This window comes from Rattus norvegicus, chromosome 7, assembly GCF_021556685.1.
Source record: "Rattus norvegicus strain SHRSP/BbbUtx chromosome 7, alternate assembly SHRSP_T2T, whole genome shotgun sequence".
Lineage (NCBI taxonomy): Eukaryota > Metazoa > Chordata > Mammalia > Rodentia > Muridae > Rattus > Rattus norvegicus.
In genome coordinates, this window is record NC_141540.1 from 79746943 (window position 1) to 79765473 (window position 18531).

Consider the following 18531-nt stretch of genomic DNA (forward strand, 5'->3'; position numbering starts at 1 on the left):
AAAGGACAGGCCGACTTGAGAGTGTAATACAAGGAGCTTCCACTGACAATGCTGTGGCATGTTCTGCTGGGCACACAGCCTACCCCTAGGTGGTTTCTTTACCCTGGTGAGACTCCCTTGGAGAAAACTCGTTTTTTTTATCAGTTGGAGATAGTTAGGATGGAGACGTGTGTCCATTTCTCCTTTCTGCTCTAGGATGTCACCGGACGCAGACCTGTGCAATCCTGTGCAAGTTGTCTCGGCCTCTGTGCGTAGATCCGGTTGATTCAGAGCACTTCGTTTCCCTAGTGTCCTCCGTCTCCTCCATTTTGCAGCCCTTCCCCCTCCTCTCCTGCTGAGGACCCTGATTTCTGATGGGGGGCATTTGATGGAGACATTCTATTAGGGCTGATTGTCCAAGGTCACACTCTTTGCGTATAATGTCTGTCTGTGGGTCTCAGTATTTGTTCCACCTGCAGCACAAGGCGCCATCTTGGTACATACTCTACTTTTTAACTTAAAAACTAGTTTTTAAAGTTCTTTCCAGATCCAAAATGTCATTATTTTACCATCACCTAATTATTTGGCTAGATAAAGAATTCTTTATTGAAAGTGACTTTCCATCTGAATTTTAGAGTGATTTCTTCATTGTCTTCTAGCACGTGATATATGGTCAGATGTTTAGAATTACTTACGTGGCATACTTGTCCCTTGATGAGGTTGTGCTCTTTCTTTTTGGTCTCTTTGTTTGTTTGACATTGTCATTGTTCAGGCTCCCCATCTGCACAGGCGTCCGTTATTCAGTTGTGCATAGAGAAGACGTCATTGGGTAGCAGACGGTACTCTAGGCTCTGGGGACACAGCAGCGAATGGAATAGATCTTCCCTCCTTTCACTGAATCCTAGGGGAAAGGGTAAACATTAAGAAACACACGGTATCTAAGGACTTTGTAGATAAAGGTAAGGACAAACTGCAGTAAGGGGTGGAACACGATGGACTCCTTCAGGTGGGAGGTGGAGGTCCTGTTCGAGTGAAGGGGAGCAGATCAGCCAGGTCAGCCATGCCAGGCAGAGTGAGGGGCAGCAGGTACCAAGCCCCAGGCAGAAGCAGCCTGGAGAAAGAAGCAGAGGAGAGTGGTGGCAGGAGACGAACTGGAGCCAGCGTGGGGGTCTGGGTGCTTGAGGCTTGGTAAAGACTCTGACGTGTTTGGGTGGAGCCCTTGAACAAGGACAAACTTAGGTTTCAGGTAATCACACTGGCAGAACTATGGCTTGGTGTGGATGTGGGATTAGCAAGCATGGGATATAGTGAGTCCCACAGGAGGCTTCCAGTGGACCAGGAAGGATACAGTGCCTTTGACTGGGTGGTAACAATGGCAGGTGGTCAGATTTGCACTATATTTTGAAGGTAGAACTGTAGGACTTGTTGGTGACTAGATCTAATGTGAAAGGAAAAAAGAAAAGGTTGAGTCTGGTGACCTTAGCCTGGGCAGCCTCATGAGATGAGGATGATCGTGTGGCTGTCGGGAGGACTGGGCTGAGTCGTGCTGCAGACAGAGTGTGAAGGGCTTGTTGGCAACAAATGAAGTTGTCAGGAAGCAGATGTTCACATCTGGAGTGCACCAGAGAGATGAGGCTGCTGGCTTTTCCTGGAGCAGTGTTGTGGCAGGAGTGTTCCAGGGTCTATGCTCTAGCATTTCCCTTACCTAGAAGTAACGGATAGAGGATCAAAAGAGGAACAGTGAGGTGAAATCCAGAAAAATTAGTGCCATGTAAGACCAACGGGAAGAGAAAGCAGAGTGTGTTGGTTGGTGATGTAAGTAAGGACTCGGAATTTACCACTGGGCTTAGGGTGGTGGCTCCCACATTTAGTTGCACTTGCTGTCCTTCACTCTGCCAGTCTGAAGAAGTCCGTCGTGTTCCACCCCTTACTGCGCTTTATCTACAAAGTCCTTAGATACCGTGCGTTTCTTAATGTTTACCCTTTCCACTAGGATTCAACGAAAGGAGGGAAGATATTCCATTCGCTGCTGCATCCCCAGAGCCTAGAGTACTGTCTGTTACCCACAATGTCTCTTATAAATATTAAATATAACTGAATAATGAATGCCTGTGCAGATGGCATGAATGAATATGATAAAGCATGACTTCTTGAAAAAGGTATAATCAAAAAAATGATAATTTCCATCTTGTATGAAGGGCTCATGCATAAATTTAACACAAAAAGGTTACTAGCTCAGAATTTAAACACTGAAAGTTTAAGACCCATTTGGAGGGTAGGTTAAAAAGCGTTTTTGATTCACATTTTCCTAACTGGGTCTCTCTATTTTTTACTAGCACTTTCTGCCTCTTGCAAATCTGGAATGTTCACCAAACATTGAAATGTTTCTTTGCCAAGCTTTTGTACCAACCTGCACAGAGCAAATTGATGTGGTTTCACCTTGTCGGAAATTGTGTGAGAAAATACTTTCTGATTGCCAAAAGTTAATGGACACTTTTGGGATCCGATGGCCTGAAGAACTTGAATGTCACAGGTAAATGATATTTTTCAGTGAAAATGAAAACTACAAATACTAAATACAGATGACATTTTAGTGTTGTTAGCACGATGTTTCATGATAGCACTAACATTGTTTGACTGATCGTATTTGCTGCAACCTTATAGGTAGGCACAGTGGAGGTGAGCTCTGTAGACCTGCTGCTTAGCCATACACACGCTTAGTTCTTCTGTTAGGGTACTTGCAGTGAGGCGAAGGGCAGATGTAAGTGGTTATGCTAGTGAACACAATGACTGAGTCACACAACAGGGAGAGTTGGTCATGATAGGAGAACACGTACTGGTGCTTTTCACCTACCTTGGGGTGGGGAGTGGTCAAGAGGATTGTCTGTTGATCTAAAGAGTGAAGGTTAAGGCTGAGCTACTTAGGTGATGGGGAGGGTACAACACTGCAGGCAATAGGAGCTGCTTGTCCAGACACCTTGTGACAGGAGAGAAGCTGTGAGAAGCTGAGCAAAGTGGCACATGCTTACATCTCAGTGCTCAGGAGGCCAAGCCAGGCAGGTCAAGAACTCAAAGCCAGTCTAGGCTGTAGTGTGAGACCTCACCTAAAAAGAAAATGAACAAAAGGGCAAGGCAGTATGACTATCTGTAGCAGCAAGCATAAGAAAAGCCAGCACAAGCAATAGTGGCAAGCAGTGACTGGGCCCCTCGGCTCCCTCCAGTATGGCTTTCTGCTGAGAGCAGTAAGGTCAGCAGGTGTGTGAGGATAGGGTGACTTCCATGTAGAGCAGGGCTCTGACCTACCTCTCAGGACTCTAGGCCTCCTCCCTTTTCCAACTTTGCTGAGGAGGGAGCGAGTGAAAATACAGCACTCACCTCAGCAGCCTCTTAGAGTTTGTTTTTTGTTTGTTTCTTTGTCAAGATGTCAATCATTTGGTCACACATAAACTAATAAGGAAAGTGGGAAATGAGAGTGCGGGTCCAGAGAGGAGGGAGGGATCCAGGGATGAGGTAGTGCAGGGTGTGGTCACTCTGAGGGAGCCTTCACTCTTACTGAAGTGGTGGGGTGAAGGATAGTCTTTGGGAGACTAATGGTGGAAGTGGAAATAAAGTCAGTCACATGATCAGTCTGTAGGAAACTTGGTTTTGAAAGAAAGCAAGGGGTGTGGCCAGAGAGATGCTCAGAAGATTCACTGTAATGAGATGAGTGGTGTGAACAGACAGACAGACAGACAGACAGACAGTAGAGTTTCCCTGTGGTGGGGTTGTACTGGACAGGTTTAGTAAGAGGTAAAGGAGCAACAACTGACTTAGATCTTTCAGGATCAAGGGAAAGGGAGGCCTAGAGAAAGTAAAGGAGACAGTCCCCAGAAGTTGTCTGAGGAGGACACAGGATCCAAGTGTGGACAGGAGGGTCCTCCACTGTAACAGTAGGGTGGAGGTCAGGATGGCTCCAAATAGGAGGGTCATATGGTTACCAAGGTGCCCAAAGGACTCCTCCCTGTTAGTATCTGTTGGGAATAGCTGGTGTCTGCATCCTGCTGAGTCCTGCCTCGGAGTCTGAGAAGTGACAGGTATGTTGAGTGAAAGAGTGAGCCAGCTGTAGAGGTGCTGCGTCCCTTCAGGTGATGTGGGTGAGCCTGAGGTTGTAGTGGATTCTCTGGTCTGTTGAAACATTCAGCAGCAGTGGTGGGATGCTCGGGCCTATGTATTTGGGAAGCAAATACTGGGTTATCTCTGGCGGAAGTTTTTTTTAAAATGGATACAGTGCAGGCTGGAGAGATGACTCAGCCGTTAAAGGCTAGGCTCACAACTAAAATGGATACAGTGCAAAGATAGTATGGGGCACTGGAGAGATGGTTTGCAGTCAACCTGGGGTTCGATTCCCAGCACCCACATGTCAGCTCACAAGCACCCATTAATCCAGTTCCAGGCACCCATTGATCCAGTTCCAGGAACTCTGATGCTCTCTTTTAGCCTGCGATGGCACCAGGCATGCACAAGGTACACATGCAAACCTGGAGACAAAACACTCATGCTCACAAAATAAATAATAAAAAGGAGGAAGACGAAGAGGAGAGAAGACTGAGAAGGGGCTCTCTCGGCATGTATTACTCTTGGAGAGGACAGGAGTTTGCTTCCCAGACCCACATAAGGTGCCTCACAGCTGCCTATAACTCACACCAGGGTTACTATAATATTTGGGCAAGGTTAAAATTGTTTTTATTAGATATAAGAATCTCAGGAATACACTTTTTTCACCTCATTCTCTCTGGACCTTTCTATGACAATGAATAAATGTGATTAATATGATGAATATTTTGTAGGTTTGACCAATTGCAGTTACAGCTCATAGTAAGAAAATAGGATTTTGAAAGCCAGGCATAGTGGAGCACACATAGAATCTTAGCACTAAGGATGCTAAGGTAGGAGGACTCCAAGTTGGAGGACAGCCTGAGGTATGCATCAGGTTTAGGCCATCCTGGTCACACCAGAGAGGTCTTAAGCACACTTAATTCATGAATGATCCTCATCGATTCATTGAACTTTGCGCTTTAATTTTGACTAATTATTTTGTTTCCTGTTCTCTAGACATTAGGGATTTAGAATTTTAAATATTTTGTTTATATAGTGAAACATCACAAAGTAACCTGGGGAAGACCAGTTTTTTGGTTTTGTTGTTTTATATTTTATCTGTAGGCTGAAGAAAGTATACTCTGTGGAATTCACACATTCTGGTAGATAAAAAGCTATTCTCCAGAAGATGGAGTACTGTGTGGTAAACTGAAAATGCCCCACCCTGAATCTGGGAAGTCTTCTGTAGAGACTCCTAACGGATTCTGAGCCACCAACAAGATCATTGGTTATTCCTTTTTAAAAATGTGTTTGTGGTAGGTGGCGTGTGCGTGCTCCAGCACATCTGTGTGGGTCAGAGGACAACTCATGGAGGCCAGCTCTTGCCTTCCACCATGTGGGTCCTAGAGATCAAATTTAGATCGTTAGGTTTGGCAGCAAGCACCTTTCCCTGCTGAACCATTACCGGCCTTCGTGTTCTAAAGTAGAAAATACATGAGCACCCCTCACAGATGAGGGGCTATTAGCAAGCTGTGGTCACTCACACTGAGCTGCCACCATACACTTGGTGCAACGGATGCAGCTGACTGACGCCTGTCAGTGGTAAACTGAATTCATGTAGAACGAGAAGTTATGGCATGGTGTCTTTATATAAACTACTGTTTAAGGGTATGACTAGTAAATAATCTAGTAAAATACCTTTAAATGGTTGAGAATAAAAACCGAATTTCCGGCAATTAATTCTTCTGAGAGGAGAGAAAGGAAGAAACAGGAAAGAAGCCCTCTCCTGCCTTGTCTAAAGATCCTAAGCAGAAAAGTTACAGTCTTTAAACAAAGCTAAAAGACTGTTAGCATTCATCTGACAGGAATATATTTCTCTCTGTCTTTGTTTGGAGACAGGGTCTCTCTATGAAGCTCTGACTAACCTTGAACTCACTATGTAGACCAGGCTGGCCTCCAGTTCACAGAGATCAGCCTGCCTCTACCTCACAAGTGCTAGGAAGAAGGTGTGATACTACAGTCAGCCCTTACTCATTCTCCCTTCTTCTCTCCTTCCCTCTCTCACTCTTTCAACTTAAATTAGTATTTATTGAAATGTGTATGAGTGTTTTGCCTGCATGTCTGTCAGCATGTGCACACAGTGCCCACAGAGTCTAAGAAAGGGGATCTAATCCTCTGGGACTAGAGTTGCAGAAAGCTATTACCTGTCAGAGGGTCCTGGGATTCATACCCAGGTCCTCAGGGTCAGGAGCCATGCTCTCACCCACTAAGCCATCTCTCTAGTTTCTTAGTCTCTGTTTTTATTTTGAATGTGTTCTCATTACTTTTAAACCATTCAGACCTGTTTTTAAACCCTTCAAAATAATACTAGTGTATATAAACGCAACTCAGTGATAAAGTTCTACCCAGAAGAGAAATGTCTGTGTGTCACGTGTTTGTCCATAAAGGAGGCAAACAGCCAATCACTTCCATGATGTGAGCCAACTGGTTCTGAGCTGGTGTCTTGACAGTTGTCTTGTCCTTAAGAGTGTGAGCTTTGCCCTGTCACTCTAGGGAAGGGTCTCTTCTTTTTTTTTTTTTTTTTTTTTTTTTTTTTTTGGTTCTTTTTTTTGGAGCTGGGGACCGAACCCAGGGCCTTGCGCTTCCTAGGTAAGCGCTCTACCACTGAGCTAAATCCCCAGCCCCCGGGAAGGGTCTCTTCTTAGCCATCTTGATTTTATTCCCCTTGGTCACATGACTAACCAGGCATTGATGTGGACTTTAGAGAAAGGAAGGAGGGTCAGTGTGTGCTCCATAAGAAGTGTGCTTGTGCGACTTGTGCGGACGTTCACATTCAGTCCTGCACACCTGATGGATGATAAAGACAAGCCAATGTACTTGGGATTTATGGTTCATAGGCCATAATTGGGCAAGCCACTAGCACTTTAGTACAGAGTTGGGTGAATTCTACATTCTCTTAAAAAGTCTTAAAAGCAGAAAAAATTTTGAAATTATGATGTGACTAATTATTGTCCGTGGGAGTAGATTTTCATGTTTTCCTGTCTTCTTGCTGATATGTTTAAGTGAGCTGAGGCTTCATGAACACAGTTTTCAATCAGTCTCCAATCTCCACCCAACCATGAAGATGGTCTACTCAGCCTCACATATGTCTCCCATCCGTTATGAATGCAACAAGGTCATGGTTTATACTTGGAAAACATAAGATAAAGTGGGGAGTGGATCTAAGAGGAGTGAGGGGAAGGGGGAGTATTATCAAAATACATTGTATGTATATGTGAAATCCTTGAATTCATGAAGATTTTTTTTAATTTAAAAAGCGATGACTTCACATACTGAATTTGGTAAACTTTACAGATTGCCGTACTGTGATGGCACTGTTCCTGTTACTTCTGATCCACACACAGAGCTTTTTGGTCCACAGAAGAAAACAGATCAAGTCCCAAGGGACATTGGATTTTGGTGTCCAAAGCACCTTAGGACTTCCGGGGACCAAGGCTATAGGTTTCTGGGAATTGACCAGTGTGCCCCTCCGTGCCCTAACATGTACTTTAAAAGTGATGAACTAGACTTTGCCAAAAGTTTCATAGGAATAGTTTCAATATTTTGTCTTTGTGCAACTTTGTTCACGTTTCTTACTTTTTTAATTGACGTCAGAAGATTCAGGTACCCAGAGAGACCAATTATATACTACTCCGTCTGTTACAGCATCGTCTCTCTCATGTACTTTGTTGGGTTTTTGCTGGGCAATAGCACAGCTTGTAATAAGGCAGATGAGAAGCTGGAACTCGGGGACACAGTCGTTCTAGGGTCAAAGAATAAGGCTTGCAGCGTGGTGTTTATGTTTCTGTACTTTTTCACAATGGCCGGCACCGTGTGGTGGGTGATCCTCACCATTACGTGGTTCTTAGCCGCCGGAAGAAAATGGAGTTGCGAAGCTATTGAACAAAAAGCAGTGTGGTTTCACGCCGTTGCCTGGGGGATGCCCGGGTTCCTGACTGTCATGCTGCTCGCTATGAACAAGGTTGAAGGAGACAACATTAGCGGCGTTTGCTTCGTTGGCCTGTATGACTTAGATGCCTCCCGCTACTTCGTCCTTCTGCCTCTGTGCCTCTGTGTGTTTGTTGGGCTGTCTCTCCTCTTAGCTGGCATCATTTCCTTAAATCACGTTCGACAAGTTATACAACATGATGGCCGAAACCAAGAGAAGCTCAAGAAGTTCATGATCCGCATTGGAGTCTTCAGTGGCCTGTATCTTGTGCCCTTAGTGACGCTTCTTGGCTGCTATGTCTATGAGCTAGTGAACAGGGTCACCTGGGAGATGACGTGGTTCTCTGATCACTGTCACCAGTACCGCATCCCGTGTCCTTACCAGGTAAGTGTGTCACCTCTGTTCACCTTCGCGGTTCCTAGAAGTACACTTGTATTAGGCGTGGCCATAAGATTAGACTTGGGTTTGAGGAGAGCTGTCAGGCATAGGGAGTGACCCCTGTGTAGTAGCCAGGCTGGGGACCATCCCAGGACTCACGCTTCAAGCAGCAGCTCTAGCTGCAGTACAGCATGTCTCCTGTAAACATTTTAGACATTAAACTGAAACCAACAATTAAGGTGGGTTCTAACAGCAGACTAACAACTGGGAAGAGTAGGCCTCGTCATACGGAGAAAAGAAAAAGTGTAATCTACTGAATTGGAGAGGTTTGGGTTTTTTTCCCATGTCTTCGATTAGTAGGAAACCCTGAGTTTGGGCTTAACCTTTTGTGCAGTGTATGCATCTAAAAATAGAGCTTGGCTTTTGCGCAGCCCATCCTGCCATTCTTAGCTAAGAAAGAAAACACAATAGAAAATACGTTCCGTGTGTCTCTGATGCTTATGATTAGTATAAGGTGCTATTTTTTAATTAAAAATTATAAATTCCTGAAAACATTTAATTTCTTACAGCATTTCAGTTGAATTTTTAAATAAAAATTTGGGAATTTTAAAAAATACATTATAGCAGTACACATTGTGCCTATATACTTAGGAGGCTGAGGTGGGGGGATTGTTGCATTTGAAGTCAGCCTGGGAATGTAGCAAGACTCTCAAGTAAATTAACTAATTAAAGTAAAATAGATCTTATCTGGCTGGAGATGCAGTTCAGTGGCAGAACAGTTGTGTGGCTTACACCTGTCAGCTTTCCTTCTCCCTCCCTGCCTCCCTCCCTCCTCCTGCCCTATCTCCCTCCCTCCCTCCCTCTCTCCCTCCGCCCCTCCCTCCCTCTCTTTCTTGTTCTTTGCTCCTCCTGAAGACTCACTTCATGTGATGTAAAGAGGAATGTGCAGCATCACCAGCAGGTGGAACTAGGTGGGACCCCACTAAGTGTGTCCAACTAGGACCTAGTTGGCTACGTTAGAACTCACAGAGGAGCGGCCTTCAGGAAAAGCTCTCCCTGTGCTGACATTCCCGGGAGTAGTAATTACACAAAGCAAGATACTGTGCAATATGTGTAATATGTTTACACTTGAACACTTACAATAATGTTTGAAAATATTGTTATTTAGTAAATATATTAAGACCAGTATGCTTTAAGCAAAAGTGTTATTTTACTTTTCATGAAATTCTACACTTTTACATCTTACTAATACTTGTTTTGTGGTAGCCAACAATATTTAATATATGTGCATTCATGCAGAAAGATTAGAAGATATGAGTTTGACTTTTTTGTTTTAATTTTTACTTTTTATGCATGTAAGTGTTGGCCAGCATGTGTGTATATGCATCCCATGTGTGCTTGGCGTCACGAAGGACGGACAGTTCCCTTGAACTGGAGTTACAGACAGTTGTGATCCACCGTGTAGGTGCTAGGCACTAAACCCCAGTTCTCTGCAAGAGCAGCAACTGCTCTTAACTGCTGAGCCATCTTCCTAAAGATTTCACATGTATTTTAAAAGTAGACTATAGTGAAGAAGACTAGGTAAATACTTAGAGATATTTTAGCAATTATGAGAGGCCAACAGGAGAGGAAAAGGCCAACAAGTCACACCAAGATTCTGAGAATCACTCAGAAGTATTTTTATTTTAAGAGCCATATTTTGATACACATAAAGGTTCCTTGTTCAGAACTTCATAAAATACATTGAAATTAAAATTGTTGTTCATATTATTTATGTCAAACCTTTTGCAATAAAATAGACTGAAAATTTATAATTTGTTTAAGCTTTACTTTGACAATGCAGATTTTTCTTCCTATTTAAGTATGTTAGTATTTGTTTTGTTTTTGTAGGCAAACCCAAAAGCTCGACCAGAATTGGCTTTATTTATGATAAAATATCTGATGACATTAATTGTTGGTATCTCTGCGGTCTTCTGGGTTGGAAGCAAAAAGACGTGCACAGAATGGGCCGGGTTCTGTAAGCGAAACCGCAAGCGCGAGTAAGAGCCGACTGGTTATCTTCAGACACTAGACAGGTCAAAATGCTCATGTTTGCCTGGAGTGATAACAGTTCAAGTGAAGTATTCTGTAATAGAAGTTCATATTAATGAGTGAATAGTTCATTTTGGTTATTTATAATAGCACGATGTGCTGTGTATTTATACATATACATTAGTTTTCAATTAATTTGATTACTGAACACAAATTTCCTAACTGTGGCTGAACAAGCAGAGCCTGCTTTTAGCCCCACACTTGGTGACCAAAGGGCCAGGCAGGAAGATGCCAAATGTGAGGCTCAAATGCATAGCAAGACCTGGCCTCCAAAGGATTTAACTTCGATACGGTGCTTACACTGTGTATCTCACATCTATGTTCCCATATAACTTTACTATACCCTGTCAACTTGAATGTTAGAAAGAAAACAGAGGTCATTGCTTACACTGTGTCCCCTCCCCTCTGGTTTACCTATAGTTAGCAGTTTCTATGTGGTACAAAGAGTCAGTCTCATTATGCTGTTGTGTGTTTCATTGCCTTCAAGCTTTGAATTTTGGCCTCTTAATTTCTCACATGCGTGCTGCTTCTGTTAGCAGAAGCAAATAGGTGCTTGCACAAAAGACTCCACTGTAGCGGAACCCCAGATTTCATAGATAATGCAAACCATACAGAACTTCTCACTACTCAAAGTAGATTTGGGGTAAAGGTTCCATCTGCAACATGTAAGATGTATTGAGCCAGTTCTCCCCGGTCCCCCACAGCCCCATCAGTGAGAGCCGAAGAGTGCTGCAAGAGTCCTGTGAGTTCTTCCTGAAGCACAATTCCAAAGTGAGGCACAAGAAGAAGCATGGCAAACCAGGCTCACATAAACTGAAGGTCATTTCCAAGTCCATGGGAACTAGCACGGGCGTGACCACAGACCATGGCACCTCTGCCGTAGCAATTGCCGACCATGATTACTTAGGGCAGGAAACTTCAACAGAAGTCCAGACCTCCCCAGAAGCATCCCTGAAAGAGGGGAGAGCAGACCGAGCAAACACGCCCAGAGCCAAAGGTCCAGACTGTGGAGAACCTGCTTCCACAGCAGCGTCCAACTCCAAGTTCTCTGGGGACCAGATCGACAGGAAAAGCCGAGCAGGCAGCGTGAAGGAGAAAAGCAGCGTATCGGAAGGGGCTCCAAGTGAAGGAAGGTGAGATCACTTTGTTAATGAAATTGTCATGATTTGAAATAGAGCGTCGCCCATCTCTTACTGGCACATACCTTATCTGGAACAATAGCATGTTATGATGCGTTACCTATACTTTTAACCTAAGGAAGTTTGGTTTCAACTAATAGTGTGCCACTTAAAAGTTTAATCCTTAGCTTTGAGAAGCATCTTAATATATGACGTTCAATTTGGAAAGTGATGTTTGTTTCTTCTGATAATTGTTAATGGTATTTGACACTTAGGTAAGTATTTAAAATATGTCTGGAATACAGGACCAAGTATCCTCATACAGCCTAGCTGAGTGTGGTGCTACATGCCTGTAATCCCAGCATGGGGAGCTGGAGATGTGAGGCTCATGAATTTGAGGCAAGTTCGAGGCTAGCCTCGGCTCTAAAAATTGCAAGAAAAGAAACAACTCAAGGAAACAAAATAGTATGTTACATCATTCTGTCTAAATGTGATACTTTATACAAGGATAATTAAATGTTTTTAGTTTTGAACGTCTGTAGACAACTGAGTTGAGGCCTCAAACTCAGATCCGCCTGCCTCTGGCACCCCAGTGCTGGCATTAAAGGCATGTACCACCATGCCCAGCAATGTATTTCTAAACTCTTTCTTTTTTTTTTTTTTTTTTTTTTTTGGTTCTTCTTTTCGGAGCTGGGGATCGAACCCAGGGCCTTGCGCTTCCTAGGCAAGCGCTCTACCACTGAGCTAAATCCCCAACCCCATATTTCTAAACTCTTAATGGCATCTTAGCACTGAGGAGGACTCAGGAACCTGGGAGCAGGAACCTGCCTTAGTAATTGTGTTCCCTGAGAGAGACAGTGCTCGCCCATACCAAAATAGCACTTGGTAAGGTGTGTGAAGTCAGCACAGGCTGTGGTTTGAAGTGCTATCCAGGAGCTGTAGAGGGTTATCTCCCACTAGAGCTGCTTGGTGTGAATGAACCGCGTTAGGATGACTGACTGCCTGTGTGTGCTTCTGCTATGCACATAAACACTCTTGTTTTCTAGGGTAAGTCCAAAGGGCGTTCCTGGGACTGGCCTGATGGAGTGCAGCACTTTACAGATCCCCAGCTCTCCAGAACCAAACAGCCTCAAAGGTTCCACATCTCTGCTTGTTCGCTCAGCTTCCGGAACTAGGAAAGAACAGGGTGCTGGCGGCCATTCTGATACTTGAAGAAAACTGTCTCTACCCCGGGAGCTGTACACTACACTGGAGACGACCTTGTCTTATAAAAGAACACTGTGGAGCTGGGAGTTGCCCAGTGGCAGAGTGCTCACCTGGGATACTTGAGGACCTGGGTTTACCTCTCAGCACAGCGGAAAGAGAGTTCACTGTTGCCGTCTTCCATGCACTTAAGCCAGCTTTGTCTACTGGTTTTTTTGGCTTGGCTTTTATTTTTGTTGCTTTTATTTTTGTTGTTGTTGTTGTTCGTTTGTTTGTTTGTTTGTTTGATTCAGGGTTTCTTTGTGAGCCCTGGCTGTCCTGGAACTCCCTCTGTAGACCAGGCTAGCCTCAAAGTTCCAGAGATTCGCCTGCCTCTGCCTCCCGGGTGCTGGGAATAATGGTGTGGCTACCACCGCCCAGCCTTTTGTCTACTGTTTTTTTTTTTTTTTTTTTTTTTGGTTCTTTTTTTTCGGAGCTGGGGACCGAACCCAGGGCGTTGCGCTTCCTAGGTAAGCGCTCTACCACTGAGCTAAATCCCCAGCCCCTTGTCTACTGTTAAACTGGAAAGAAACAACAGCCCAGATTTCAAAAATAATATAATGCATTTATACCTAAAAAAAAGGAATGTCCAGGTTAATAATATTTTTTAAATGTGGGGGTAGGAAGGGCATTAGAAATTTCCTTCTGTTTATGAAGATTCTTTCATTAAAGTATTTAAGATATTTTATGCTGTTTCACTCTTTTTTTTTTTTTTTTTGGTTCTTTTTTTCGGAGCTGGGGACCGAACCCAGGGCCTTGCGCTTCCTAGGTAAGCGCTCTACCACTGGGCTAAATCCCCAACCCCTTGTTTCACTCTTTTGATATAAATTCAGGATTTTTCTTTGCTGAAGTATTTAAAACTTATCATTGAACCTTTATATGTAGATACATAAGTATTTGAACTTTTTTGAAAATCCTAGAAAATTGAATCAAATATGTTTATGATGTTTTTAATATTTTGGCTACTTTGCAACTATGGTAGCTGTTACACTGGATTCTAAGGAGCTTACGCAGCAGCCTCTCTCCAGTAACGGAGTAGGTGTCACACTGAAAGGTTTGTAAGAAGCGCTCAGCTCTCAGAGCCGCTCTTGCCTTCCCTGGACTGAGGAACTTGCTGACAGTCTCTCCCAAGTGTATGGTCCCTTTCCTCCTGCGTGTCCGCAAATTAGCAGGTGAGATGTTAGTTCTTTACAAATTAGGCCACTCTGTTTATTTCCTTTTTGTTTTAAGTGTTTCATGACCACTCAAGATTGAATTATGGCCATTTATAATGGCTCGTGCCTGTTTTATTTTATCTTACTCTTCTATTTTCTGAGACAGGGTCTCACTGTCGCTCTCCTCGGCTGTCTGGTGCTCAGTGAGACTTCGCACATCACAGAGGTCCACTCTCTGCAGTTCACTCATCTCCCAAGTGCTGGGGTTAAAGGCTTGAACCACCACACTCAGCTTTTATCTTTTTTAAAAAATTTAAACTTAAAAAATGTTTTTAGAATGCTACAGACACATTGTGTTGTATCTTTCTTAGACAGTTTACAAAATTCCTATCTGCAGCTAAACCTGATAAAGAAAATGTGCTGAGGACAGAGTGGGGCAGGGAGAGTGTAGTGTAGCAAATACAGTGTGAAAAGACACTTAAAGTGCTAAGAGAGTTTCCTAATGTTGTTTCTCCCCAAGTATTATCTCTGCAGCAAGGTTCTCTTGGCTACCTTGAGCCTGTTGGACCCCTGTTAAAGTTTAAAATGAAAGTTATCATGTACTGTATGGAAAATGTAAATACTAACTTTTCCACAAATGTAAACTTTGGACACAAGAACTTTTTTGTGTGATCTTTTCATCAATAAAATTTTCTTTGTATAAAAACTTGTATTGTGTACAAGATACATAGTACTTACCCAAATAATAGTATAACTTTTTTCAGATTAATAATGGTATAAGTAATAAGTCAGAAACTTCCCTTTAGCAGAGGAAGGAGAAAACAATGAAAACACTTGCATATTGTCACAGTTTCTTCCCAAAGTGTAAGTTTTGTAGCCATATTGTCTACAACTGGATAAGGCAAAGGGAGCCAGGGCCTCTGTGTCTGCTCCCAGTAGTGGATTAGGTCGTTTGAACAAACCTCAATGAGGCAATATTGCTTTCCACATACTAAACAGCTAGTAAAGTGAGGACTTGTCAGGCTTGATCGGGGAGCAGAGGAATTCCTGTCACCAACCCCAGGGTTTGCAGCTTGCCTTGTCTGCAACCATTTGCTATGAAGCATTGCATTGGGGAGAAGTGGACAGTGTTATGGAAGGAGGAGAAAAGGACCAACGCCTGCCAGAAATTTGGAATTGCAACCACAACTGCCTGAAAACCCCCAAACTTCATGCTATCTATGTGGGATAGAGAAAGCCCAGACTCTTGGCCCTGGGTTAAGGCAGTCCTGGGTTCTCACTCACAAGGAATCTTTTAGAGGAAGAGGGTTTTTGTTTATGCCCTGTGAATTTGTTTCAAGACAGGTTCACTGGCCTAAGACAACCTACATTTTACTGTCTATTCCAGGCCAACCTCTGGATCACTGTCCTTCCTACACCTCCTGAGCTCTGGGATTACAGAAACACACCACCATGCTTGACCTTCCACAAACTAGAGGCTGGAGACAGTTCAGCAGTGTATTAGTCGGGGTTCTCTAGAGTCATGGAACTTATGGGTAGTCTCTATATAGTAAGGGGATTTGTTAGGATGATTTACAGTCTGTAGTCAACTCCCCAACAATGGTCAGCAGCAGCTGTGAAAGGAAGTCCAAGGATCTAGCAATTGCTCAGTCCCACAAGGCAGGCAGGGGAAGAATAGAGAATCTTCCTTCTTCCAATGTCCTTATGTAAGTCTCCAGCAGGTGTGTCCCAGATTAAAAGTATGCCTGGATCTGGGACTTGCTTTGTCCCAGATGACCTTGAACTCAGATCTCCTTGCCTTAGTCTCATGGGATTCATAGCCACTATACCTCAAGATCTCCATACCAAGATCCAGGTCAGAAACTTGTATCTCTCAGCCTCAAGATAGGGTCTCGGGTGAGCCTTCCAATTCTGGGTTGTAGTTCATTCCAGATACAGTCAAGTTGACAACCAGGAATAGTCATTACAAGCAGTTAGGAGCCCTTGTTAGAAGTGCCTGGGTTCAACTCCTAGCATTCACAATCATTTCCTGACTCCAGTCCTAAGGATCCGATGCCATATTCTGTCCTCTGTGGGCACCAAATACACAGGTGGTGCACAGACATGCATACAAGCAAAACAGTCATACACATAAAATACATACATGTATAATTTAAAAAACAGTGTATCAGGCCATGCATGAAGGAAGCACATGCCTTTAATCACAACAGTCAGAAGGCAGAGGTGGGCAGATCTCTGGGAGTTGAAGTCCAGCCTAGTCTACATAGTGAGTTCCAGAGCTATGTAGAGAAATCCTGTCTCAAAAAGGGGGGGTGGTCTATTATTGGGGTCCAGGATTCAGCCCACAGCCCACACAGACACTGATCTTAATCAGACAGGGATAGTTTATTGAGCATTTGCCTGGGAACTGATCAATCAGGGCTGCAGATCAGACTTGGGAGTTGACTGAGTCCCTGGGCCAGGATCCTACAGAGCTTTTAAGCCTGAAATCCACAAACATCTGTGCCACATTATTCCACCAATCAGGATTTAGGTATAAGGGACCTTCCTTAGGAACGTGTCTCTGCTGTATACTTAACCTGTTCCCATTGGTTGGCCTGTTCATTTGTGATGGGGCCTGCCTGGCATTCGTGTCTGGACTTGCCAACCAGGATGTCACTTACTTAGGTTCATGTCTCTTTTCTCCCAAGTACAATGTCAGTTCCCAGGGAGGTCTTGGAGACTTAAAACTTTACCCCACCCCTGTAATACATGTGTCTCTCTTATGCTGGGGTCCATCCCAGGGGCAGCTTATAAAGGCAACAACCGTAAAAGCTCATACGTAGGTGCGGGAAGTGCTGCCGGGCGGTTGGTTTGGTCCAAGCTGACTGTGGCTAGTTACTCAAAGCAGCTCAGACTGACCTCTATTGTGTTTGGATTCCAAGAGCACCAAAGCACAGAGCATAATGGAATATGCAAACAACTCAGGCATGAGAAAGTTTCCTGTAACAGCAGTAGCAGCATAAAATGCTAGACTAGACAGGCAGCGGTCACCCAAGACTCAACATATTCTATAATAAATCAGGCATGACTGACCATGATCTATCTTACATTTTTTTCCAAAATCCAGTGCTGGGTATAAAGTGTTACTAGATGTGGTTTTCTCTACATACTAGTGAACTTTAAACTAGCTGCCATGGTTAATAAGCCCCCACATCTTACAAATGTTAGAAACAGGTCCCCCTGCCAGGTACGAGTGTTCTTGAGATTATTCTGCCCTGCCCTCTACCACTCCAATCATGGCTGCATCATCTTTCCCCTGGAGGAAGGTTACAAAGGCAGAAGTGATAGCCTCCCCACCACCATTCCATTTGCCGTAACGTGGGTACAAACCCATACCTCGCAGCAGGAGGGGCTGAGAGATGTGTTTGAGGTGCATGGGAGGGAAACAGGTTTGGTGAGTCACCAGAAAGCATTTCATGTACCTGTGAGGTGTCTGATCAATCTACATGTCTCTTTCTGCCCCGAGAGCATTGCCGGTGTGGCTTCTGTGTCACATGAGCATCAGTAGGTGGCAGAGAGAAGAAAGGCTGAGTGTGTGTGTGTGTGTGTGTGTGTGTGTGTGTGTGACCTGTGTACATCTGAATGGTGACTAGTCTAACATTCCCTGCAAAGAGAGAGCCTAAGACGACCACCAGTCCAGCACCAGGCAGCCCAGACAGGAGCTAGCCTGAGCAACCACCAGTCCGGCCATGCAGGTCCATAACGCAAGAGTGGGACATAGCACTCCTGAGACCACTTCTGAGATGACCCCAGACACTCAGAGACCCCAGGCACCACAAAGAGGAGCAAGTGGTGGAGAAATGGAAAACAAAGAGAAACAGGAGGATGTGGGCACGAAGTGAGACAGAACGGGGGCTGAGGAGTAGTGCGAAACAGCCTGAGGTGAGCCAATGATGTCACCTAGGACTGTGGTGGAGTCCTGGCCTGCACTGCCACGGGGCCAGGTTTGGGACTGTGGCCCTGCAGCAGAAGAGGTCTGTTACCCAAGGCCAGGCAGACATCTCTGACCTGGGATGCTGCTCAGAGACTTGTTGATATCTGAGAGCTGTGCAGAACTGGCCCCACTCCTCACCCAGGCATTGTGGGAGAGCTGGCCTTGGGGACATGAGAACAGCCAGCTGCCGTACTGGGGTGCACCACACACATTGCAGGAGTTGCAGGTGAGACGGCCTTAGGATATGAATACCTGCAGCAGGTGGGAGACCTGGCCCTGAGGTCACAGGAGTAGGAGGGATGGCCCTGCCCTCACCAGCTACAGCACTCAGGCGAACGGACCCTGCACCATGCCTGGGCAGTGCATAGAGCTGACCCTGGGGACAGGAGCAGGTGGAACTGGCCCCAAGAGTGTGAACATGGGACAGCTGGCCCTACTACTTGTCGGCCATCTGGTGACATGGGCAAGGCAGGAGAGCTGGCCCCAAGGTCATCAGAGAGGGAGAGCTGTCCCTGTCCTCAAATACTGCAG

The 18531-nt window shown here is 44.6% G+C and overlaps 1 protein-coding gene and 1 pseudogene across 17 annotated transcripts in view; both read left to right on the forward strand.

Annotated features, from left to right (window-relative positions):
- The window catches only part of Fzd6 (frizzled class receptor 6), a 31638-nt gene extending 16908 nt beyond the window's left edge, over positions 1 to 14730 (forward strand). For 5 of the 17 annotated variants that reach the window (XR_015623836.1, XR_015623833.1, XR_015623837.1 and 2 more), the window contains 6 exons: positions 2316 to 2512; positions 7408 to 8425; positions 10310 to 10458; positions 11215 to 11643; positions 12675 to 13257; positions 13373 to 14730. Coding sequence is in view for 10 of the 17 variants with exons in the window: in NM_001439889.1 (NP_001426818.1) it covers positions 2316 to 2512; positions 7408 to 8425; positions 10310 to 10458; positions 11215 to 11643; positions 12675 to 12840 (1959 nt within the window). In the remaining 7 variants the exon portion in view is untranslated. 17 annotated transcript variants of the gene reach the window in all.
- Positions 14731 to 17521: 2791 nt separating this feature from the next.
- LOC120094004 (small nucleolar RNA SNORA17) lies at positions 17522 to 17668 on the forward strand (annotated as a pseudogene).
- The last annotated feature ends 863 nt before the right edge of the window (positions 17669 to 18531 follow it).